This window comes from Chiloscyllium plagiosum, chromosome 9 (genome assembly GCF_004010195.1).
Source record: "Chiloscyllium plagiosum isolate BGI_BamShark_2017 chromosome 9, ASM401019v2, whole genome shotgun sequence".
Taxonomy (NCBI): domain Eukaryota; kingdom Metazoa; phylum Chordata; class Chondrichthyes; order Orectolobiformes; family Hemiscylliidae; genus Chiloscyllium; species Chiloscyllium plagiosum.
In genome coordinates, this window is record NC_057718.1 from 54,440,024 (window position 1) to 54,467,479 (window position 27,456).

The 27,456-nt window shown below is 40.0% G+C and overlaps 1 protein-coding gene across 2 annotated transcripts in view; it reads right to left on the reverse strand.

Moving 5' to 3' along the window:
- The window catches only part of asb3 (ankyrin repeat and SOCS box containing 3), a 76,175-nt gene that overhangs the window by 10,844 nt on the left and 37,875 nt on the right, over positions 1 to 27,456 (reverse strand). For both annotated transcript variants that reach the window (XM_043695938.1, XM_043695935.1), the window contains exon 10: positions 13,715 to 13,966. In XM_043695938.1, the coding sequence (XP_043551873.1) occupies positions 13,715 to 13,966 (252 nt within the window). The remainder of the gene's footprint in view (positions 1 to 13,714; positions 13,967 to 27,456) is intronic.

Sequence of the window (27,456 nt, forward strand, 5' to 3'; positions counted from 1 at the left end):
CCAGAAGGCAGTGGAGGCCCAGTCTCTGGATTCGTTTAAGAAAGAGTTGGATAGAACTCTCAAGGATAGTGGAATCAAGGATTATGGAGATAAGGCAGGAACAGGATACTGATTGAGGATAATCAGCCATGATCATAATGAATGGTGGTGCAGGCCCGAAGGGCAGAATGGCCTACTCCTGCACCTATTGTCTACAACAGTATAGTGGAGTTACATGTAGCGCAACATGAACCCAAGGTCATGGTTGAGACAGTCTTCATGGGTACGGAACTTGGCTATCAGCTTCTGTTAGGCAATTCTGCTCTGTTGAATATCGTGACGGCCACCTTGGAGGATATGATACCTGAAGATTGGAGGCTGAATGTTCTTGACCACTGAAATGTTCCCTGATTGAGAGGGAATATTACTGTTTGGTGACTGTTTCAGTGTCCATTCATCTGTTGTCGTGGCATCTGCATAGTCTCACCATATACTATGCCTCAGGGCATGCTTCCCTGCAGTGTATGTATTAGACAACATTGGCTGAGTCACATGAGTACCTGCCGTGTACATGGCAGGTTGTGTTCCCACGTGTGATGGTAGTATCCATGTCAATGATCTGACATGTCTTGCAGAGGTTGCCATGACAGGATTGTGTGGCGTTGTAGTTGATGTTTACATGAAGGGCTGGTTAAGGCAACTTTTGAGAAACACAACAATGTAGAATCGCCAAGCAGAAATTAATAGCAGAGTTCCATACCCATGATGACAGCCTCAAGCGGAATCTTGGGTTCATGTTGAGCTATATGTAACCCCACCACATTATTCTATAATCATAAAATCTTCCTTACTGTCCTGTTTTGACACCAGCACCTTGATAATTTGCTCTGATCACTCAACCTAATTAGTTGATACAGTTTTGGATTGCTTGTTACTTTGGTTAGACCCTTGGCTCACGACTCACATCATCATGTTATTCCAGCCATTTGGCTGGTCTCCAACACCAACTTATTTCTAATTTTTTGTACTTATCTCTCTGCCTCAATTAATCGGATTATAGATCAACCTTTCATTTACTATTCAGTTGTTGACACTTTACTCATACCTTTGACACTTTTGATCACCTGCAGAGACTTACTATTTAGCATATTAACACTCCACTCAAACCATTTGTATGATCTTTTGATCTCTATGCCCATTGATCTCTCTGCCTATAAATTCTGTGCCTGTGTGCTTTTCTTCACTTCACCTGACGAAGAGGCAGCGCTTCAAAAGCTTGTGATTTCAAATAAACCTGTTGGACTATAACCTGGTGCCGTGTGACCTCTGACCTTGACCACTCCAGTCCAACATCAGCACCTCCACATCATGGCTTAAAAAGGTGATTAGAAGGGCAAGGAAAGGCCACAAATATCTTTGGCAGATGGGATCAAGGAAAACTCTAAAGCTTTTTATAAGTATATTAACAATAAGAGAATTACCAGAAAAAGGGTGGATCCAATAGAGCACAAAGGGGCAACCTGTGCCAGTAGATGTAGACGAGATCTTAAATTAATACTTCTCATCTATATTCACAGAGGAGAAAGACGTTATAGCTGGTGATTCCAATTGGGATGGTGAGATTCTAGAACATATTAAAATTAATAAGAAGGAGGTATTAAATGTTTTAATAGGTAGAGGTGCACAACTACACAGGGCCTGATGAGATACATCTCAGGCTGCTATGGGTGGCAAGGGGGTAGATTGCTGAGGCCCTGGCGAAGATGTTTAATAATTTGATGGCCACAGGTGAAGTGCCAGATGACTGGAGGATAGTTAATATGGTTAGTTGATAGCTAAGAAGGGCAAAAATCTTCGAGGAGAAAGTGAGGACTGCGGATGCTGGAGATCAGAGCTGAAAATGTGTTGCTGGAAAAGCGCAGCAGGTCAGGCAGCATCCAAGGAGCAGGAGAATCAACGTTTCGAGCATGAGCCCGAAACGTTGATTCTCCTGCTCCTTGGATGCTGCCTGACTTGCTGCGCTTTTCCAGCAACACATTTTCAGCTAAGAAGGGCAGTACGGATAGGCGAGGTAATTACAAACTAGTTAGTTCTTCATCAGTGGTAGGGAAAGTATTGAAAAATATTCTGAAATACAGGATTAATCAATACTTTGAAAAGGCAGAGATTGCTCAGGGTTATCCAATATGGATTTGTTACAGGGAGTCTGTCTCATGAATGTGGTTGAGTTTTTTTTAAAAAAGGGTGACAAAATATATTGACAAGGCTACTGCAGTTGATGTGATTTATATGGACTTCAATAGGCCTTTGACAAGTTCCCACCTGGAAGGCTGGTTCAGAATTTATGAACCCATAGAATTCAAGGCAAGTTAACAAACTGGATGCAAAACTGGCTTACAAATTGGAGGCAAAGATGGTGGAGTGCTGGTTTTGTAATTGGAAACCTGTGACCTGTCCTTTACCAGAGGGTTTGGTGTTGGGACTCTTGCTTTTTGTTATTAACAATAAGACATAGGAGCAGAAATTAAACCATTCAGCCCATCCAGTCAGCTCCATCATTTTATCGTGGCTGATAAGTTTTTCCACCCCATTCTCCCCAAAACTGTTGATCCTCTTGACAAACAAGAACCTATCTATCTCAGTCTTAAATATACTCAATGACCTGGCCTCCACAGCCTTCTGTAGCAATGAATTCCAGAGTCACCATTCTCTGGCTGAAGAATTTCTCCTTATCTCTGTTCTTAAGGGTCTTCCCTTTATTCTAAGGCTAGGCCCTTGAGATCTAGTCTCTCTTATCAATGGAAACATCTTCCCAATGTCCACACAGTCCAGGTCGTTAAGTATTCTGTAAGTTTCAATTGGTTCCCTCCCTCATCCTTCTCAACTCCATTAAGTATAGACTCAGAGTCCTCAAACGCTCCTCATATGCTGAGCCTTTCATTTCTGAGTCTCCTCTGGACCTGCTCCAGGGCCAGTGAATCCTTCTTTAGGTATCTGGCCCAAAATTGTTCACAACATTCTAAATGTGGTCTGACCAGAGCTTCCTAAAACCACAAACATACTTTTATATTTCAGGACTCTCGAGACTAACATTGTATTTGCCGTCCTAACTACTGACTCAACCTGCACATTTAACTTATGAAAAACCCAGATTCAGACTCCCAAGTCCCTTGTACTTCAGATTTCTGAACGTTCTCCCATTCAGAAAATCGTCCATGCCTCTATTCTTCCTACCAAAGTACATGACCTCACACTTTCCCACATTGCATTCCATCTGCCACTTTGCCCACTCTCCTAAACTGTCTAAATCTTTCAGCAGCCTCCCCACCTCCACAGTACTACTTGTCCCTTCACCTATCTTTGTATCGCATGCAATCTTAGCCAGAATACTCTCAGTTCCTTCATCCAGATCGTTAAGGTGTAAAAAGTGAAAAGTTGTGGTCCCAACACCAACCCTTGTGGTATATCACTAGTCACCGGCTTCCATTCTGAGAAGGATCTTTTTATCCCCAATCTCTGCCTTTTGCCAGACGGCCAATCTTCCATCCATCCTAGTACCTTGTCTCTAACACCATGGGCCCTTATCTTACTCAGCAGCCTTTTTTCTCTCCGAAGTGTCTCGAACCAAAGTCTTACAACTCACCCTGCTACCAACAAATTTTCCATAGCACATCTCTCGACCCTCCTGACTATTTTCTTTGGTTAGAGAAGGAGGGAAGGAAGGAAGGAAACACTACAGTGATGTCCTGCACCAGGCAGGCAACATAACGTGGTGGACTCTCTAACCTGCTTACAAAGAATACTATCTATTTCCCTAATTATAGAGTCCCCTACAAATGCCACTTGTCTTTTTGCTCTTTTAATGACTTGGATGTAAAGACACTTGGTGGCCCCCTACACTAGCCTGCTGCAGAGACTTTGGAGAGAGACTACAGTATAATGTTTGTCTTTTTAACTTGCTGATCTATTTGTGTACAGCTATAATGTAACTTTTTTTTTCATTTTTCTATTCTGCAACTAAGGATTGTACCTAGGTACCTTTCTACCTAAGATGGTGCTGCAAGTGGCAACTTATAAGCTTTTCATTGTACTCTTTTGAATATGTGACAATAAAGCTAATTCAATTCAATTAAACATAAAAGGTATACTTACTTGCGAATGACACAAAAATTGGTGATGCCATTGATACTGAGGGAGAACAGTCTCAGGTTACGGTCTGATATTAATCATGGGTAACCTGGGCAGAGTAATGGCAGTTGGAGTTTGACCCTGGTATGTGCAAAGTGATGAATTTTGGGAGGTCTAATAAGGGAAGGACATATACGATGAATGGGAGTCCCGAGTAACAGCGGGACTTGTGTACAAATCTATAGATCCTTTAAAGTGTCAGCATAAGTGGATAGGGTGGTGAAGATGGCATATGAAATGCTCGCCTTCATTATCCAGGGCATAGAATATAGGTGCAAGGAATCCTTACAACTTTATGAAACATTGGTTAGGCCATGGATGGAATACTGCGTACAATTGTGGTTGCCACACTATCAAAAGGACATGATTGTACTGCAGGGGGCGCAGAGGAGATTAATCAGGATGCTGCCTGGGATGAAAAGCTATCCCTAGTAGCCACACACGCAGACGACAAGCAACATGAATTCGACTGGGACAACACTACCATTATAGGGCAAGCCAAACAAAGAACAGCCAGGGAATTCCTAGAAGCATGGCACTCATCCACAAACTCCATCAACAAACACATCGACCTGGACCCAATATACCGGCCACTACAGCGGACAGTTGAAACTGACAACCGGAAGCGGCAGGGACAGGCCACTATAAATGCCGGAGGAAACACCATAGAAGCGCTTCACAGGAGGCTCCCAAGCACTGAGGATATCACCTAGACAGGGGATGAAACGTTTGCAACAAAAACTTCCAGCTCAGCGAACAGAACCACAGCATGAAAAGTCTCAGTTATGAGGACAGACTGGATAGGCTGGGTTTGTTTTCCTTGGAGCAGAGGTGATTGAGGGATACAAAATTATGAGAGGTTAGTCAGAGTAGATTTTGATAATTTCTTCCCCATGGCAGATGTGTCTAAGACAAGAGGACATAAGTTTAAACTGAGGAGCAAGTGGTTTAGAGATAGGAGAAAGAATTTTTTCCACCCTGATGGTAGATATATGGAAAGTGCTGTCTGAAAGGATGGTGGAAGCAGATACTCCTGCAATATTTATAAAACACTCGGATGAGTACTTAAAATGCTGGGGGAGGTGGACCAAGCGCAGATAAAGGGGATTATTTGGTGTTTGTTTTTTGGCATAGACATAGTGGACCTTAGGACCTGTTTCTATACTTGTATCTCAATATCTTCCCGATCAATGTCCTCCGGCTCCACACATAGATTGTCCCCTTGGTCCCTAAAGTCTTATTCCTTCCCTGGTTATCCTCATCCCCTTGATAAACTTATAGAATATTTTGGAATTCTCTCTAATCCTATCCATTTTTTTTTCATGTCCCCCTTTGCTCTCCTACATGCTTTATTTAGATCCTTCCCTGCACTTTCTACACTCCTCTATGGCTTCTACTGATTTGCTCACTTTGTACCTTTTAAAGCCCTTTCTTTTACTTTTTATCCAATCCTGAATATTCTTGGACATCCATGGACTTGTTGCTCTTACATTTCACTCAAAAGGAAACATGTTGGGCCTGTATTCTGGCCCATTCCATTTTGAATGCCTGCACTGTTCTGCTGTAGATTTACAGAGAAGCAGCTGTTCCTAGTCTATTTAGACCAGATACTGCCTTATTTTAATAAAATTTACCTTCCTCCAATCACAACTCTTTTTTTGAGACTTTTTTTTTCCTTTTTGATAACAAACTTAAAATGTATGGTGTGGTCAGTACTGTCATTAAAATGCTGTCTCACAGCCACTTCAAACAACTGTCTGGCTCCGTTCCCCAAAATTAGGTCCAGCACTGCAATGTCCTCTGTTGAATATTCCACATGTTTACAAAAAAACCTTCTAAATACGCTTCAAGAAATCTGCACCCTCTAAACACTTTACAAGTGTCCCAAATCATACTGGGGAAGTTGAAATCCCCCAAATTATTACCCTACTATTGTTTTTAACACATCTTTGTGAATTGTCTATATATCTGCTCCACTCTTGCCTGCCAACTGGGAGTCTATAACATTCTCCCAGCAATGTGATTGTTCCCTTTTTATTTCTCAGTTTTACCTACGAAACCTCATTTTTGGACTCTTCCAAGATATCATCTCTCCTTACTGCAGTAACTGACTCCTTAAATAATAATGTGAAACCATCTCCGCTTTTACATTCCTGCCTTCTGCTACCTTAAGATCCCATTCCCCAAAATGTTGAGTTGTCAGTCCTGTCCCATCCTCAGCCACATCTGTGATGGCAATTACATGGCAATTTCACATCAATCCACACCCTTAACTTAACTGATTTACCTACAACACTGCTAATATTAAAGTAGAAGTCATCAAACTTCGCCTCACTCCATAGAAACTCATCATGGTTGAACTCCCTTTATGAAAGTATGCTGTATCCCTCATGTAGTAACACTGTCTCCTCCTCTTGCCAAACTAGTTTAAGTTCCTTCCAGAAGCCTAAGCAAAACTATCTGCAAAGAGTTGGTCCCATTCTGGTTCAGATGAAGATCAGCCCACTTGTACAGGTCCCATCTTTTCTAGAAATGGTTCCAGAAATCCAACAGTCCAAAGCCTCCCTCCTGCACCAACTCTTGAGCCACACATTCATCTGCCCTATTCTCCCATGTCCATACTCACTAGCTCATGTCAACGGGAGTAATTCAGAGGTTACAAACTTTGAGGTGCTGCTATGTTACCTACTGCGTAACACCCTCATTTCTTGATGCAAGACCTCATCCCACAATCAAAGTATATTGTTGGTACCAATGCATACCACTGCCTCTGCCTTATTACTCTCCCCCATTAGGATGCCGTGCAGCTTTTAGATTACTTAGTGTGGAAACAGGCCCTTCGGCCCAACAAGTCCACACCGCCCCGCCGAAGCGCAACCCACCCATACCCCTACATTTACCCCTTACCTAACACTACGGGCAATTTAGCATGGCCAATTCACCTGACCTGCACATCTTTAGACTGTGGGAGGAAACCGGAGAACCCGGAGGAAACCCACGCAGACACGGGGAGAAAGTGCAAACTCCACACAGTCAGTCGCCTGAGGCGGGAATTGAACCCGGATCTCAGGCACTGCGAGGCAGCAGTGCTAACCACTGTGCCACCGTGCCGTCCACGGTGCTCAGTAACATTCCTGATCCTGGCACTAGGAAGGCAATACACCATCCTAGAGTCGTATCAGCAGCTGCAGAAATGCTTGTCTTTTCCCCTAACCACTGAATCTCCCATCACTATCATGCCTGCTTTCTTCTTCCTCCTGTTCTGTATTGTCAGGCTGCTTGTGGTGCCAGAAGCTTAGCACTATCTGCAATCCCTTGAGGAACTAACACCCTCATCAGCTTCCAAAATGGAAAACCAATTTGTGACAGGACCCCAGAGGTTCCTGCACAACCTGCCTGATTCTCTTTGACAGCCTTGTGGTCACCCATTCCCTTCTTTCTTCCAATCACTTGAACTGTGTTGTGACCACCTCTGTAAACATGCTATCCATATAACTTTCAACCTCACAATGTGTCACAGTGTCTCCAGGGACAGTTCAAGTTCTAAATCATGGAGCTTAGCTTTCTGCCATTGAGATCAAATCATAGTCACAAGGTCATCTACGATGTCAGTAGGGTCCATAACTTTCTAAATATAACAGGTTGTACATTCCAGTAGGCTAACCTCACCTACTGTGACTTAAGTTGATATTACTCAGGTTACAAAGTCCTTCCAACCAATAAATCACAAAAAGACCTTACAAGCAATAAATCACAAAAGAAAGCTCTTCCCCTTTACACTGAAATCCGACTGTGCTCCAAATTCACAAACACACTCTGATTGTACCTCCCTCAGGAAGTGCTCTCGCTCCCAACTGCTCGTGTGAAGTTCACTGAAGAATCAAGTCTAATCTCCTTGTAACAGGAAAGGTTAAAAAATGTCTGAATAGAGCTTTCCAATATAACAGGTTTTGATACAGCAAATAGGAAAGAATAATCCTTTAACAAAAGGGGCTAATAATTCAAGGTCATAAATACAAAATCATTGGAAAAAACAATACGGGGGAGAAGTTCAAGAGAAGTATTAAAATTTAAGAGTTATCAGGATCTGAAATGCTGCTTCAGAAAACATGATGGAAATGGAAGCAGGACAGAATCTGGAGCATGAGAAATTTACAGGATTATGGACAAAGAGGCAGTGCAGAAAACAAGCTACTGGTCTACATCTGTACTGCAAACTTCCCAAAACAAATTCTCTCTTCAAGTTACAAGGAACATGTTCATCTTGATCTTAGGTTCAAGCACTAACTCACAGCATTTAAAATGACTGGATGAGAAAATATTATTTAATTAACCAAATGGACTGTTTCAGAATTAATGGGTAATTCCTAACAATGATCCATGTCCCTTTATCAAACAGCTAAGCTGACTCCTGCTAACCTGTTCCAAAAAAAAGACAAATGACAGAAAGAAAGTTTGTTTGATTGGAATAATATCAAGAGTTCCAACAGGAACACTGACTAGGCGAGTTAATACTAACTTGATCCATTGTACAGCAATAAAAGACAAAATATTACTTCCCCAGGCCTTATTTAGAGCTGGTGTCACTGAACCACCACCTAGTTAAACAGGGTTTGTCAACAGCATTTTGTTGCCTGGATGGAGAAATGCTTCCTCTCTTTCAAATAAAGCAATTTTGTAGGATAGCCTCAGATTTATTAGATCTCTGAAACTGGTCTCAATGAGTGTCAAATTAGACCAAGGGTGGATTTTATAACAATAGGCATTAGTTTCTGGTAAAATGTAGAACAGGTATTTGGCTATAGTTAGAGTCATAGAGATGTACAGCATGGAAACAGATCCTTTGGTCCAATTTGTCCATGCCGATCTTATATCCCAACTTAGTAGTACCATGTGCCAGCACTTGGTCCATATCCCTGTAAACCCTTCCTATTCATATACCCATCCAAATGTCTTTTAAAATGTTGCAGTGTTTGCAGTCTGATCTCCAGCATCTACATTCCTCACTTTCTCATAGGTTCAAATATCCGCCTTCAATGAACAAGATCTGTGACTATGATCTGCTGCTGTCACAGAAGCAAGCAAGCCAAAACACTTCCTACTTTCAAACATTTATTTAAAGAAACATAATCAAACATCTTTTAAATGCAGACAAACTTGGTAAATTAGAAATCCCAATGCAAACTTCATCAAGAACTCTGGCCTTTGCAGCACTCATTCCACACTCAAGTGCCATAAATATTTTTTAGAATTTAAAGCATGTTTGCAAAAAATAATCCTAACCAAAGACTAGTTTATATTTATGTCATTAATTGCTTACAATTGCTGAAGTCTATGAAGCTCCAGAAATGTAGATACGTAGAAAGTGGAAGGAGCTATATTATGTGCAGATGTCCCTCCTTAACTGTTACAGTACACTTAATTTGTAAGCAATACTAATTTTCCCAATCATTTTGTGTCTCAGATAAACCTGTCTGCTCCAGCCTGCTGTTTCAAGCTATTTCCATGATTCAGACCAAACAGGTACTTGGTGGGACCAAGGTCTTGTTTGAAGCAGATATTTGTTAAAATCTGCTTTGTACCAGTCCTAAAATACATATTTTAATCTGTTCAGGCTAGTTAGCAGCATTTGGAATCATTCCTTAGTATTCTTGGGATCTGAGAACTAGTCTTCTTCATTTGTTCTTCAAGCGAGTCAGGCATGATGGATACCATATTTGGTATTCTGGATAACAGTTTCTTGAATGGATATTTACATCTTCATTTTTGCATTCTTCGAATATTTTAAAACTACATACATTACTTTTCTCTTTGGAAAAATCAAACAGAAGACTAAAGACCAAATAAACTGTGGACTTAGATTCTTCAATGTCATAGAAACATAGTCATAGAGTCATGCAGCATGGAAACAGACCCTTTTCCTATTCATGAACTTACCAAATGTCTTTTAGATGTTGTAACTATACCCACATTCACCACATTCTCTGGCAGTTCATTCCACACACGAACCAATCTGTAAAAAACATTGTCCCTCATGTCCTTTTTAAATCTTTCTCCTCTCACCTTAAAAATATGCCCTCAAGTTTGAACTTAGCCATATTAGAGAAAAGACTTTTATCATCTACCTTATCTATGCTCCTCCTGATTTTATACACCTCAATAAGGTCACCCCTCAACCTGCAGTGAAAAAAGTCCCAGTCTTTCCAGTCTACTTCTTTATCTCAAACCCTTCATTTGTGACAACATCCTTGTTAATCTCTTCCGAACACTCTCCAGTTTAATAATCTCCTTCCTAGAACAGGATGATCAGAACTACTCCAAAAGAGGCTTCACCAATGTCCAGTATAACCTCAACATGATGCTCCAACTCCTATACTCAGAGGTCTCAGTAATTAAGCCAAGCATGCTAAAGGCCTTCTTAACCACCCTGTCTACCTGCCATGTAAATTTCAAGAAATTTTGTACCTGAAGCCCCAAGAAGTCTCTGTTCTACAACACTACCAGTGTGCTACAATTAACTGTATAAGTCCTATCCTTGTTTGTATTACCAAAATACAATACCTCACATTTATCCAAATTAACAGAAATAAATGTCTTTTTGGTGTTTAAGTATGTTAATTTTCAAGCAATTTTGATGAGTTAACAACTGCATTAAAAAAAAGATAAACATTTAACAGATTAGCTTGTTGTAAAAAAAGTACACAAAATAAACCAAATGACTGGGCCTTGAACCAAAAGGAAGATAGGATGAGCCTTCACAATAAGATTCTTAAAATAAACCCTATCAACAGACATCAACATTTTCTTTAAATGCTGGAGACTTAAAAAGAGAACCTTATCTGCCCAGTTCTTAAGGGTCACTGGACCTAAAAGGTTAACATGTTTCTCTCCACAGATGCTGCCAGACTTACTGAGTTTTACCAGCAATTTGCTTTCGTGACTTTATTTGGACTCTCTGGTACACCGAGTTAGAGATATTGTTTGCAAATAAAAATGTTGAGGCTTTTCTTTATATAAGTTGCACAACGTACAGGCTCCTTCAATGTATTCCAGATACATTCTGCTATATTCCAGATACCTAGCACTTGAATCTTCTCATGACAAAGACTCATGAAAAATACAAACAAAATTTTTTAAATAAAACGGTGTCTGGAATAGATAGAGAAGAGTGAGAAATTGATTAGAAGCCAAAAATGCCAGAACCCTGTTCCAAAAGTCGGAGGCTGGCTATTCCACCTGAAAGCAAGGGGAAGATGGACACTTTGCTTACTCCATTTGAGGCTCAACATCAATATGGAGGAGGAGTATAAGAATTACCAACCAACATCGTTGCTGACTGAGGAAACCTGGATGATACAAAATAGCTACAAAGTCACTTGAGGAACTTAAGTACACCCCACAAGGGTGTTTGGTTGATCTGAAACACCAAAGACAATGATAGACAAACACTTTAAAATTATTCCACTTATGAATTTTTCCAGAATTTTTAGATCTTAACCAGGTTTTCCTGAGTGGCTATACTGAAACCACATTTTACAGCCTACCTTCCAATGTGGATCCAAGATGTATCCATATTAGTATGAAAATTTTCTTTCATTGAAATAATCTAACATTGGATTCTTTCACACTTCAGAGGCGTAGCATATTTGAAATCAAGCCCCACTATTCTGAGTTGTCACAGAAATTAAATATTTTTAAAAGTATGCAAAAGTTCTAAAGGACATTCTTTTAGGCTCAGGTTGCCTGAAAGAATGGGCCTGTTTCATTACCTAACAGTAAACAGACAAAATAAATAGATCCTAGATACAGATAAGTAATTATGAACCATCGACATATAACTGTGCTAATTAAAACTCCATTTCTTATAAACTATCACTCTACACAATGACAAACACAACAGACGCAAAAAGAAAATGGATGTTATGGGTGGAGGGAAAAGACTGGGAAGTGGTTGTGGTCTACACGGTTGCTGAGCCGATCCTTTTGCTAATCAAACCATTGCTCCTTAATTTTCCTTTTTCAGGTACTTGCTCAAAGGAGGCACAATAATAAAAGTCTCTAACTTATTAAAGTCAAAATTACAGCAAGTGACAAGGGGAAACAAACTGGCTGTATTCAGACTTTAGTGTTTTTTAAAATGAGAGCAGAAACACAGATCCTTCCTTTCCGAAGATCTGATTGCTTCTGACCTGAGCATTCATGCACCCAAGCTGTTTGTCTTTAGGAGCCAATTTCAGAGTTTTTGGCAGGGAGTAAACCTTCGTTGTTGTTAGATAGTCATTAATTCACAGATCAATTACTTACTTGTTCCTGGACATACCTCAATGGTCGGTTCTACTGTAACGCAATAATTCCATTCTCATGCAATCCCGTGGTATAAGAAAATCACAAAATAGCAGCACCATTTAAACTAATGGGGCCAGAATCGCATTTTAACCAATACATGCTTTAAAAGTTTGTGCTTTAGAAACAGAGTCCCCAACTCGTCAATCATGTTATAGCAAAGTTGCATTAACGAAACGTGCATTATAGCAAAACAACCTGTATCTGAAAACACCCTTTCGCTCTAATTTGCCTGCAACCTGACTTTCCCCACTCTATGCACTAACAGCTAATCAAACAGCACCTACAATAATTGTCAGGTAATTTGCTTTTAAAAAGTGTGGCAATCCTTGACTTTTAGATCAGCCCTTCTCCATTTCAGTCCACAATCAAAAATATCAAAAAAAAGATACAGTCTTTATAACACTGCATAAAGTCATGGTCAAATCTCAGCCTGGATTATAAACCTGCTCTGACACTGTTAAGAGGACTGTCTGATGAGAGTGAGCAATTTATACACCTGGATTTTCCTTTTACACACATTGCACTGACAATCTCAGAAATATCAAACTGCAGATTTGAGTTTTGATTCTTAATTGCATATTTTCCTTCTGTTATTTTCTTCTCATTGTTTTTATGCAATGTAACTGACACCAAAAATTACCCAAAATAAGGAAATGTAACAGGTAAACCATTACTGAGACATGTATTTCAGGGTTATAACAGAAAAAGTGAGTTTTTAAATTAAGTTACCCATTCCAATGAAACAAGAGTAAAGATCAGATATTGGATTGTGAATGATGCTTAAATTTATATAAACAAAAATCTAACTATAACATGAGAAATATACTTTGTTACTGACCTGCAAAGTTACACTTCTGCTTGATCTAATGTTACCATGCATACTAAATGGTTAATACCATAATCTTAAGTTGACCACTACAAATCAACCAGACACTCCTGTATATATAGGTTTTAATCAATGCCTTTGGAATACCAGCCTCTTGTCTACAGTTAGCCTTGGCTATGTTATCCTTTACCAAATGAAGCTTATAAATAATATAACATTATATTTAACTAAGAGCTTGAGGATACAAACAAGTGATCCTGAATGATAATATGTTGACTTGCACATCTATTTTCTGTATTATTTTAACATTAAAGAAGTAATTTACTGTTTATTTTAAAATTAACAAGCAGATGCATCTCTGAATGTGTTACTTACCACGCTTCACTAAGCAAATCAACAGGATTCAATCCAGCTAGTAATAGGTGAGGCAACCACTGCTTGTACTGATGTCCTGATAATAATCCATATTTTACAATATCAGCCAAATGAGTGCCTGATGGTAATGTATAACCGTGTGCCAGAAGAAACTGCAGCAGATGGAAGCACTGATATTGCAGGCAATAACAATAATGAAGACCTGTTACAACAGCTCCAGCTTTAAGAAGGATGTAAACAAGTGCAAAAAACCTAGAGAATAAAATAAATGGAAAAATTAATCTAGCTTCTTGAATCATATGAACAACATTTTTTTTTCCCAGGACTCCAACTATCTTCATAATTTGTCAGTTAAGCTATTCCCCAAGATTGGTTAACAATGAATAAATAAATCTACATGCAGTTAATCATTCTACATATGCACATCAAGCTGAGAAAAGTCACAACTGGCCTGTTTTGCCAGATGCTATGATAAAGCCAATGGCATCTGTCTCAAACATATGTCGAAGAAAGCAAATTTTAATTTTGGCTCTGTAACAATAAAGAGAAAACCCTGCAGTGTAAATTGTTCAATAGCATTATCAATATATCAAAAATATTAACTTTGACAACACAGACCTTTAACTTAAATGAAGAACATATTACAACAGACTGCTAATTAATCAATGAAAAATAAGATAATTGAAAGGTGTATTTCCCTCATAATAAGTGTTAAATGCTGATATTACTAATTTGGAAATAAATGTTCTGTTTCCTTTGAATAAATACCTTAAAGAAAAAAAGTGGTCAAGAGAGTAACCAGGAATCACAAGGCAAAGTGGTATATTGTACAAAACTTTTCTGAGGCAGGAAGCAAAGGTTGATAGTAGAAGGGTGTTTCTGTGACTGGAAGTCTGTTTCCTGTTGGGTTCTACAGGACTCAGAGCTGTGGCACTTGCTTGGAGTTGAATATCGGAGGTACGGTCAAGAAATTTGCAGATGACACGAAAAGTGACAGAGTGGTAAACAGTGAGGAGGATAGCCATAAAGTGCAGTAAGGCATCAATGGACTGGTCAGCTCGGCACAGCATTGGCAAACAGAAGTCAAGCTGGAAAGGTGCAAGATAATGCACTTGGAGAGGGCAAACAAGGCAATAGATTATAGTACAAACGGTAGAATCCTGAAGAGGACTGAACATCAGAGGAGGCTTGGCATGCAAGTCCCTGAAGGTTGTAAGCCAGTTAGATAAGGTGGTTGAAGACACGTATGGGATACTTTCCTTTTATTAGATGAGGCTACAAGAGCTCAACGGTTATGCTTAAACTGTACAAAGTGATGGTTAGGCCACAACTGGAGTACTATGTGCAGTTCTGGGTCTCTGAGTATAGGATTGCATTGGAGGGGACGCAAGGATTTACCAGGATGCTACTTGGGCTGGAGCATCTGAACTATAAGGAAAGACTTGACATGTTGAAGTTGTTTTCCTTGAGCAATGATATTTGAGAGGGGAGATGATAAATGTTGAGAGACGTAGATACTCTAGGATAAGAAGGAACTTTTTTCCCCATTTGTAGAAGGGTCAATAAGTAAGATTCAAAGTTAGAGGGAGAAGGTTAAGACTCAGGTTGAGGACAGAGAGAGCACGAGAGAGGATCTGAGCAATATTTAGATATACATTAGCATTGCTATAGTTCCAGGGATATTTGCAAAAAGTGAGAGACAGGGATTAACGTAGTAATTTCTTTATTGACCAGTATGGACAAGATGGGCTGAATCATCTCTTCTGTGTTGCAAACAGCTAAAAGTCCCACTTATACTCTTTGCTTCCTGTCTGTTAAACTATCCTTTATAAATGCAAGTATATCGCCACCAACCCCAAGAGCCCTTTCCTTGTGTATTAATCTTTTGTAGGGCAACTTATACCTCAGATTACAATAGGATCTTGATCAGCTGGGCCAATGGCAGATGGAGTTTAATTTAGATAAATTCCAGGTGCTGCATTTTAGGAAAGCAAATCTTCGCAGGACTTATACACTTAATGATAAGGTCCTAGGGAATGTTGCTGAACAAAGAGACCTTGAAGTGAAGGTTCATAGCTCCTTGAAAGTAGAGTTGCAAGTAGATAGGATAGTGAAGGCGGCGTTTGGTATGCTTCCCTTTATTGGTCAGAGTATCAAGTATAGGAGTTGGGAGGTCATGTTGAGGCTATGCAGGACAGTGGTTAGGCCATTTTTAGAATATAGCATCCAATTCCGGTTTCCTTCTGATCGGATGCATGTTGCAAAACTTGAAAGAGTTCAGACAAGATTTCCGAGGACGTTGCCAACGATGAAGGATTTGAGCTATAGGGAGAGGTTGAATAAGCTGGGGCTGTTTTCCCTGGAGCGTCAAAGGCTGAGGGGTGACCTTATGGAGGTTTATAAAATCATGAGGAGCATGTATAGGATAAATAGACAAGGTCTTTTCCCTGGAGTGGGGGAATCCAGAACTAGAGGGCATAGGTTTAGAGGGAGAGGAGAAAGATGTTAAAGGGACCTAAAGGACAACTTTTTCACACAGAGGGTGGTGTGTGTGTGGGGAATGGGATGCCAGAGGAAGTGGTAGATGCTAGTACAATTGCAATATTTAAGAGGTATCTGGATGGCTATATGAATAGGAAGGGTTCGGAGGGATATGGGCTAGGTTCTGACAGGTGGGACTAGTTTAGGTTGGGATGTCTGGTAGGCATGAAGGAGTTGAACCAAAAGTCTGTTTCCGTGCTGTATGACTATGACTCTATATGTTTCTTGGGCTCAGAGTGCATTAAATCTCTGGTGCCCCTTTATTTACGCACTGGTTACATCCTCAAGAAACCACAATAAATTTGTCAAATGGGATTTCCCTTTTGTTAAAACCATACTGATTTTGCATAATAGTACAATATTCTAAGTACACTGTTAAAACTGCCTTAATAATAGTGTTCAGTCTGTTTCAGGTGACGGATATCAAACTAACTGGCCTTCAGGTCCCAGTTTTGACTATCTTTCTACACTTGAATACCAGTATTGAGTTTGCTAACTTACAATCCACTGAGGTAATTCCAAACGTAGGGAATTTTGGAAAATCATAGTCAGCACTTCTACTGTCATTGCAGCTCACCCAAGGATGTAAACCATCATGTTCTGGGGGATCGGTCAGATTTTAGTCCGTCTGGTTTCTTCAGCACTTGTTCTCTGCTCAAATACCTTAATTTCTTTATTCAGCTCAGATTGAAATTTTTTAACTACTCTTTCTTATATACTTACACAGGACTTAAAAGTTGTTTTAATATTTTTGGTACATTTGTGCTTATCGTACTGTTTCCCTTTTTATGAAAATTGTGATGGTCTTCTGCTGGGTTTCTAAATGCTCCTCAAACTGATTACTGTCCTTTACAACATTAGACATGTCATCTTTAAACCTAATACTATCCTGCACTTACCTAGATTGGCACAAATAGGTCCCTTGCTAAGTTTTACGGTTCTTAATAAATGCATTTTTTGTTGAACAGTTTGAATTGTTTCTTTAAATATTTTTCATGGTTTATTTGCAGATGACCTTTAATCAATAAACTGTAACAGTCCTCCCTTCAAACCTTCGTAACCGGTTTTAGGACCCGCTTTAACACACAGTTAATGGGTACATACAAACTAATAAAGATGAAGCTGAAGACAAGATAATATAGTATAAGAACAGCTAGTTCCAAACAGCAGTTTAAATTACAAATATACTAAAATGATGGCTGAACCAATTTGATGAAACGCTTCCCACCCTCCCAACTGCAATACTGCTTTCCTGGGAAAAGCAAAAGAAAAGTAAAAACATGGGGATAGAACTGAAATCAAGAATTGCCACAAAACATTTTATACAAGTTAAATAAATATATTGGGAGAATGTAAAGGAACAAACAATTATGTACATAGATTAGACGAAGTAGAGTGGAAGGAAGCACACTGCTAAATTGGATCCAAGCTTGAAGGTGAAGCAGCTACAAGTCACAAACTTTTCTTTGAAGAGTGCTTACTAACTCTCTCACTCTCAAGTCACAGCTATCTCAACCTTATGAAATGATTTTTAAAATCAGCCTGTTCAGACATGTGACATACCAGTGTAGCAGGTGGAACTTGAAGCCAGACCTTCTAGCCCAAGGTGAGGCTTCTGTCACTATGCCACAAGAACACCCCCACCCCTTTCCCATCACCTATTTTCCTTTCAATCATTTTTTCCCTAATCACCCTGTTCAGAGACACATCCAGAGCAGGTGAGACTTGAACCCCGACTTCCTATTCCAGAGGAACACTATTACTGCCTGACAAATGTCCTGCCTTTTAGCCACAATAACTTGATATTAACACCCATCACCTGTTTACTTAATTGAGTTGACATGGGCACTCTCATGGGGCATAAACACTGGTATCAACCAGTTGGGCTGAATGGTTTGAATCTGTACTATACAGTACAATCTATATAATTCTATGCATTTTTTGGCTTCATCATTCCATTAATTAGTTGATAACAATTTGTATTATTAATTACAATAAAAACAAGACGTTCTTCCATTGTCACCTCTCCTCAATACTTGAATCAATTTTCATTTTAGATGACAGTATTCATTCTTTAATAACAGCACGTGTTGCAATTTTTGCTTGTGAATGGGCACATTTTAAAAATCCAGATTCTTGATGTCTAAACTTCAACAAAAGAATAGAAGACAAAATCAGCAAAATAGAGAGGCCAAATTACTAATTTAAATTTTAAATTATGACTTCAAATGCTATTTGACAGTATAGTTCACTTTCCCATCTAATTTCCTTTCAGTTTTGCAGATGTATCATTTTCAACCTGTAGAGTTAATTCCTGGTAATTCTTCCTTATTCTTTCCATTTTAAAAAAACTTAAATTTCAAACCTTGTGCTCTTATTTCAAAAGGCTTCTTTGAACACAAACAAACTTACTCCTCTTACTGTTAGACAGTGAACTATAATGTAAATTTGACACCAACACAAAAGAAACTTATGTTAGTGGAGCTTTAAAAAGGCACAGCTGCATGTAATTAGATCATTAAACGAAGGTACTTAAGTCTTTCAATATATTCTCATTTTCTTAAAATGCATTGCAAAGTAATGAAATCAGCACTTTAACCAAATCTCTCCAATCAAATAAACTGTTCTTCTGCAAAACATTCCACATTCTCTGATAACTTATATTCAAGGAACAATACAGTGGGACAATGCAATTCATTATCAAAACTATTGTAACCTCAAAAGACATTATTTTTCAGTTATACAAAGTTACATTTTGATTTTGAAATAAACACTTTTTCCCTGATGTTTGGTGATGCACTACAAATCACTCGTAGACCACATTGCTATGGCATTGTGCACTTTTACATGTATTGGTTTGGTGCTATGGTTGAGAGGATGGATGCTCAAACTTTGTTTCCAAAACAAAGATGACAAGGAGTCTCTCATATCGAGTCACGGAGATGTACAGTACGGAAACAGACGCTTTCTTCCAACTCGTCCATGCCAACCAGATATCATAAACTAATCTAGCCCCATTTGCCAGCGCCTTACCCATATCCCTCTAAACCCTTCCTATTCATATACCTATCCAGACGGCTTACAAATGTTGTAATTGTACCAGCCTCCACTACTTCATCTGGCAGCTCATTCTGTACACACACCACTATCTGCGTGAAAAAGCTGCCCCTTAGATCCCTTTTAAATCTTTCTCCTCTCAGCTTAAACTTATGCTCTCCAGTTCTGGACTCCCCTACCCAAAGGAAAAAACCCTACATTCATGAAGGGCTTGTGCCAGAAACGTTGAATCTCCTGCTCCTCAGATGCTGCCTGATCTGCTGCGCTTTTTCAGTGCCACACTTTTCGATTCTGATCTCCAGCATCTGCAGTCCTCACTTTCTCCAAGGGAAAGATCGTGTTTATTTACCCTAGGCATGCCCTTCATAATTTTATAAACCAGTATACAGTCACCCCTCAGCCTCCAACACTCCGGGGAAAACAGCCCCAACCTTTTCAGCCTTTCCCTCTAGCTCAAATCCTCCAACCCTGGCAACATACTTGTAAATCTTTTCTGAACCCTTTCAAGTTTCACAACATCCTTCCCATTGCAGGGAGACCAGAATTGCATACAATATTCCAAAAGTGGCCTAACTAATGTCCTGTACAGCTGCAACATGACCTCCCAACACCTATACTATGACCAATAAAGGAAAGTATATGAAAGTATCTTATCTACTGCGACTCCACTTTCAAGGAACTACGAACCTGCACTCCAAGATCTCTTTGTTTAGCAATACACCCCACTTTACCATTAAGTATTTAAGTCCTGCCCTGATTTGCCTTTCCAAAATGTAGCACCTCACATTAAACTCCATCTGCTACTCCTCGCCCCATTGACCCATCTGATCAAGGTCCCATTGTATTCTTGAAGTAATCTTCGCTGTCCACTACATTTCCAGTTTTGGGGTCATCTGCAAACTTACTAACTCTACTTCCTATGTTCACATCCAAGTCATTTACATAAATAACTAAAAGCAGTGGACCCAACACTGATCCTTGTGGCACACTGCTGGTCACAGTCTGAAAAGCAACCCTCCATCACCACTCTCTCTCTTCTACCTTCAATCCAGTTCTGTATCTAAAAAACTAGTTCTCGCTCTATTCCATGTGATCTAATCTTGCTAACTAGTCTACCATGAGGAAACTTGTCGAATGCCTTCCTGACGTCCATATGAATCAAATCCAACACTCTGCCTTCATCAATCCTCTTCATTACTTCTTCAGAAAACTCAATCAGATTAGTGAGACATGATTTGACACGCACAATGTCATGTTGACTATCTCTCCCATCTCCTGTGGTTCTACACATAGACTGCCTTGCTGATCTTTGATGTTGAATGACTACGAATGCCAATCTGAACATTGACAATCAATCTGCATGACCACATTGTGAAAGGACATTCCTTAGTCATCAAGCCTTCAGTGGATTTCAAACCTGAAATTCCTGAATCACCAAGGCAGAAATTCTACTCACTGCAGCATACAACTTCCTCTCCCTTTGTTTATTGCAATAAAACAGATATTTTCCAATATTTTGACCATATTTCCATGGGAATGATTTTGATGTTATTAACATTAATAATGCTACCTCAATTAAATATAACTTGTTAGGGATTATGTTTGCCACAGTTGCCTTCATTGGAAAGAACGTACATAAGTTGAATAACACAAATGTTCTGAGTGAAATTTCATTACATACTTACAAATGGATCAGAATTCTAGAACTGTCTCAAAGGATGTTTGCCCTGGGTACTAGGTGTGAGAAATTTACTACTATCAGCATTTAAGCATAGGCAAGATAATAATTAATGATAATGATCAGACTATTAAAAGAACCAGAGTAGAACAAGAAAAGTTCAAAAGAGAACAGGTAATGCATTTAAAACATTTTGTCATTCATTTGTGGGACATGAATGTAGTTGGCTGACCAGCATTTATTGCCTGTCCAGAGTCGCCCTTGAGCAGCTGCTTTCTTGAACCCTCATTCCACCTCCTGTGGGTTGACCCAGAATGCCATTAGGGAGGCATTCTTCTATCTAAAATAATCATTGCGTGGATAAGAAAGGGAAATTGAAACTTGGAGAGAAGTAGTGTACAGCTAGAAGCAATAAAGGTAGAAAAGACCAAAAGATAATAAAGGTATAAAAGCAGAACCGTATGGATTCAGGATGGAGATTTAAATTCTGATGCCCCTCATGGACGAGTTGACATCATCTAGTTAATGGTATTATAGAAGCAGGTTAAATAAAGATAATCAAAGAATTTAAATAAATTCATAGCAAAGCATAAAATGCTGAGAGAAAGGAAAGGATGATTGGAGTTTGTGTAGAGGTGAGGCTTCCTAATTTGCGAATTGCAAGACTTTTTTTCAATTTGCATGAGAGTGAGACATTCATTGCTGTGCTTATTTAGTTTAAAATGTTTCTTTTCTTCCATGTGTAAACCTCACTGTTCTGTACTCAAAACTAAAAAATGGTTGACTCTTTCTGGTCGATGCTTGGATGTTGCCTTAAAAGTTTCTGTTTATTCAATTCCAGTATACATTTGAATTATGCATCAGATTTCAAACAAGGTCAAACATTAAATTTCTTTTGCAGAGTTCAAGTTTTGAGGATAGAATAAAATTGGCACTTTGAGCTTTAAACACAATATAGAAATCATATTTCTAGGATGCGTAGAAATATAAAGATGTGAATTTGATTGAAGGTGTCCATGTCAACTTAAAATTGCGCACTCAAAATCCAGATTTTAATAAACAACTTGATCAAAGTCTACCCATGAAGCTATGGAGAGGAGAAATGTTCATGGAAAAGTTATAGTCATAGAGTCATAGAGATGTACAGCATCTTCTGTCCAACCCGTCCATGCCAACCAGATATCCCAACCCAATCTAGTCCCACCTGACAGCACCCGGCCCATATCCCTTCAAACCCTTCCTATTCATATACCCATTAAATGCCTTTAAATGTTGCAATTGTACCAGCCTCCACCAAATCCTCTGGCAGCTCATTCCATACACGTACCACTCTGTGTGTGAAAAGGTTGCCCCTTGGTCTCTTCTATATCTTTCCCCTCTCACCCTAAACCTATGCCCTCTATTTCTGGACTCCCTGACCCCAGGGAAAAGACTTTGCTTATTTATCCTATCCACGCCCCTCATAATTTTGTAAACCTCTATAAGGTCACCCCTCAGTCTCCGACACTCCAGGGAAAACAGCCCCAGTCTGTTCAGCCTCTCCCTGTAGCTCAGATCTTCCAACCCTGGCAACATCCTTGTAAATCTTTTCTGAACCCTTTCAAGTTTCACAACATCTTTCCGATAGGAAGGAGACCAGAATCGCAGGCAATATTCCAACAGTGGCCGAACCAATGTCCTGTACAGCCGCAACATGACCTCCCAACTCCTGTACTCAATACTCTGACAAATAAAGTAAAGCATACCAAACACCGCCTTCGCTATCCTATTTACCTGCGACTCCACTTTCAAGGAGCTATGAAACTGCACTTCAAGGTTTCTTTGTTCAGCAACATTCCCTAGGACATTACCATTAAGTGTACAAGTCCTGCTAAGATTTGCTTTCCCAAAATGCAGCACCTCGCATTTATCTGAATTAAACTCCATCTGCCACTTCTCAGCCCATTGGCCCATCTGGTCCAGATCCTGTTGTAGTCTGAGGTAACCCTCTACGCTCTCCACTACACCTCCAATTATGGTGTCATCTGCAAACTTACTAACTGTACCTGTTATGCTCACATCCAAATCATTTATGTAAATAACAAAAAGTAGAAGCCCAGCACTGATCCTTGTGGCACTCCACTGGTCACAGGCCTCCAGTCTGAAAAACAACCCTCCACCACCACCCTCTGTCTTCTACCTTTGAGCCAATTCTGTATCCAAATGGCTAGTTCTCCCTGTATTCCATGAGATCTAACCTTGCTAATCAGTCTCCCCTGGGGAACTTTGTCGAACGCCTTACTGAAGTCCATATAGATCACATCTACTGCTCTGCCCTCATCAATCTTCTTTGTTACTTCTTCCAAAAATTCAATCAAGTTTGTGAGACATGATTTCCCACACACTAAGCCATGTTAACTATCCTGAATCAGTCCTTGCCTTTCCAAATACATGTACATCCTGTCCCTCAGGATTCCCTCCAACAACTTGCCCACCACCGAGGTCAGGCTCACTGGTCTATAGTTCCCTGGCTTGTCCTTACCACCCTTCTTAATCAGTGGCACCACGTTTGCCAACCTCCAGTCTTCCAGCACCTCACCTGTGACTATCGATGATACAAATATCTCAGCAAGAGGCCCAGCAATCACTTCTCTAGCTTCCCACAGAGTTCTCAGGTATACCTGATCAGGTCCTGGGGATTTATCCACCTTTAACCGTTTCAAGACATCCAGCACTTCCTCCTCTGTGATCTGGACATTTTGCAAACTGTCACTATCTATTTCCCTACAGTCTATATCTTCCATATCCTTTTCCACAGTAAATGCTGATCAAAATATTCATTTAGTATCTAACCCAGTTTCTGTGGCTCCACACAAAGGTGGCTCCCCTTGCTGATCTTTGAGAGGCCCTATTCTGTCCCTAGTTACCCTTTTGTCCTTAATATATTTGTAAAGCCCCTTTGGATTCTCCTTAATTCTATTTGCCAAAGCTATCTCATGTCCCCGTTTTGCCCTCCTGATTTCCCTCTTAAGTATACTCCTACTTTCTTTATACTCTAAGGATTCACTCAATCCATCCTATCGATACCTGACATATGTTTCCTTCTTTTTCTTAACCAAACCCTCACCTCACTTTCTCCTCAATTTCTTTAGTCATCCAGCATTCCCTATAGCTACCAGCCTTCCCTTTCACCCTGACAGGAATACACTTTCTCTGTTATCTCATTTCTGAAGGCTTTCCATTTTCCAGCCGTCCCTTTACCTGCGAACATTTGCCTCCAATCAGCTTTGAAAGTTTTTGCCTAATACCATCAAAGTTGGCCTTTCTCCAATTTAGAACTTCAACTTTTAGATCTGGTCTATCCTTTTCCATCACTATTTTAAAATGAATAGAATTATGGTCGCTGGCCCCAAAGTGCTCCCCCACTGACACCTCAGTCACCAGCCCGTCCTTATTTCCCAAGAATAGGTCAAGTTTTGCACCTTCTCTAGTAGGTACATCCACATACTGAATCAGAAAATTGTCTTGTCCACACTTAAGAAATTCCTCTCCATCTTAACCATTAACACTATGGCAGTCCCAGTCGATGTTTGGAAAGTTAAAATCCCCTATCATAACCACCCTCTTATTCTTACAGATAGCTGAGATCTCCTTACAAGTTTGTTTCTCAATTTCCCTCTGACTATTGGGGGGTCTATAATACAATCCCAATAAGGTGATCATCCCTTTCTTATTTCTCAGTTTCACCCAAATAACTTTCCCTGGATGTATTTTCAGGAATATCCTCCCTTAGCACAGCTGTAATGCTATCCCTTATAAAAAATGCCAGTCCCCCTCCTATTTTGCCTCCCTTTCTATCCTTCCTGGAACGTTCAGCTGCCAGTCCTGCCCATCCCGGAGCCATGTTTCTGTAATTGCTATGATATCCCAGTGCCATGTTCCTAACCATGCCCTACGTTCATCTGCCTTCCCTGTTAGGCCTCTTGCATTGAAATACATGCAGTTTAATTTATTAGTCCTACCGTGTCCCTGCCTGCCCTGACTGTTTGACTCACTTCTGTTCTCAGCTGTACCCGTCTCAGATCAATCTCTTTCCACACTATCTCCCTGGGTCCCACCCCCCCACCTTACTAGTTTAAATCCTCCCAAGCAGTTCTAGCAAATCTCCCTGCCAGTATATTAGTCCCCTTCCAATTTGGGTGCAATCTGTCCTACTTGTACAGGTCACTTCTATCCCAAAGGAGATTCCAATCATCCAAAAATGTGAATCCTTCTCCCATACACCAGCTCCTCAGCCATGCATTCATCTGCTCTATCCTCCTATTCCTGCCCTCACTAACTCGTAGCACTGGGAGTAATCCAGATATTACTACCTTTGAGGACCTCCTTTTTAAAATTTCTACCTAACTCTCTGTAATCTCCCTTCAGAGTCTCAACCTTTTCCCTTCCAATGTCGTTGGTTCCAATGTGGACAATGACCTCCTGCTGACCCCTCTCCCCCATGAGAACATTCTGCCCCCTCTCTGAGACACCAGGGAAACAACACATCATTAAATTGTTTAGCTGTGAGACACAACTTACTTTTATGAAAACCATTTTGAAAAGGTATCTGTGGAAAAGAGCAAGGTGATAAAAATGTTTTGTATATGTTTAACTAATAACCATCAATCTGAATTAATGCGGAATTAACATTGATCTGTTAAGTCATGAAAATATGAAGTCAACTGAAGCATTGATGAGTTTTGGATTTCAATGATACATGTGAATTTTAATTTAAGATTGGTAGTTTTAATATTGTTTTCATATTTAATAGTGTTAATTCAAATTTGGGACTTTTGAGGTCATTCCAGTTTATATTGCGCTTGACGATATCAAAAATCTTGGTTTGGAAATCTCCTTAAATAAGCCAAAAGTTTGGAAAGATGCAAGTTAAATTTGAAGTTCCAAATTGATTGATGTGTTTTAAGAAATTAACCAGTTTCACAGTGGATTCTTTGCTTTTACTGTTTAAAAAAAACCCAACAATCCCAGATCACTTGACATGCAGAAAGTAACTAGGTCAGCAGGCATTCAACCTCACAGCGAATTCTACTATTTGGGTTGCCTTTCAAAGATGTGGCTTGACTTTAGAAATTAAATAATCACTCTAACAAGTAGTGCATTATCAGACGTAATCAGCAAAATTAGTTAATTTTTAAAATAAAACTGTTGTTTAAGATAAAGAACAGACAATTGACACATTAATGCCTATATCAAATGCAAATATTTGATTGTCATTTTAAAATATTATAAGAATGGTGTATTGGGCTGTATGGCTTTTTCAGAGTTATAGAACATAGAACTGGACAGGACATGAACAGGCCCTTCAGTCCACGATGAAACCTCTGGTTATTAATGGGGTATGTAACATCGAGTGAGAGGTGGTAACTGTGGATTAGATAAGAGTCAGGAAAATCACAATGCCAAATGTGAATTGAAAAATATCACCTGGATACAATTCAACAAAAGGTTTTTCTTTTTGCTTTCTCTTGTTCTACCTTTGCTAAGTAAACAAGTTTAAAGGCTACTGTGAGAGACGATTTCGGTACAAATAGTTAAGATGTGCATGACCTCAGAGTCTAAGGGGAATAGAGCCGTGGGGGTAGGGTAAAACATGCTTCTCTATAATAAAGGACGAGACATCTGCTGCTACAGAGTAGAAAAACAAGTCCTTGATTGATAAGACCACTAACTCTGACAGAGAAGAATAAGTCCTTGACTGATAAGACTACAGGGTAGAAAAACAACTCGGGAAACTGTTGCAGACTTTGTGAGAATGTGAACCTCGTGACTCGAGCTATAGAGGGGAGGGACTTGTACTCTATTTAATCAGAAACATTGTTAGCCTGGCGCGCCTTTTTCTCAGAAGGGTGCCCAACTCTGCAGACTTGCTACTAAAACTTTGTTTTCCTGAATTTGTCTAGAGCGATTATTGAGAAGCGATTTTCGTTTCTAACAAACTTGGGGGCTCGTCCGATCAACACTCCGGCCGCGAGGGGGGGGCTGAGGAAGGACATCAGAGAAGGTGCACCCTGCCGAGTTCGGCAGTCCCTGATTCCTTGCTTGTCGCCCCGCGCGGCTTGAGCGAGTGATATCCGGAAGGCTCAGGAGAACAAAGGAGGGGTGTGGCCGAGGCAGTGGGGACGGTTAACGATCGAGTAATTTCGGTGCACCGAACCCAGGTAAGAACAGACTTGCGGGAACCGTCCTCCCGGAGGACCGGGGACCTGCGGAGTGCCTGTAGATTTTTCTACAGAGACGTGGGACACAGGAATCCAAAGACCGGGGGTGCCTGCAAAGGGACCTGGGCGACCACAGGACTGAAGGTCCGGGAATTGGCTAAATAGTGATAGATTGTCACGGGATAATATAGGAATCTCCGATTTTACAAAGTCCCCGGCAATGGGAAATAAGGGATCCAAGGCGAATAAGGGAAAGGTAGGCTTGA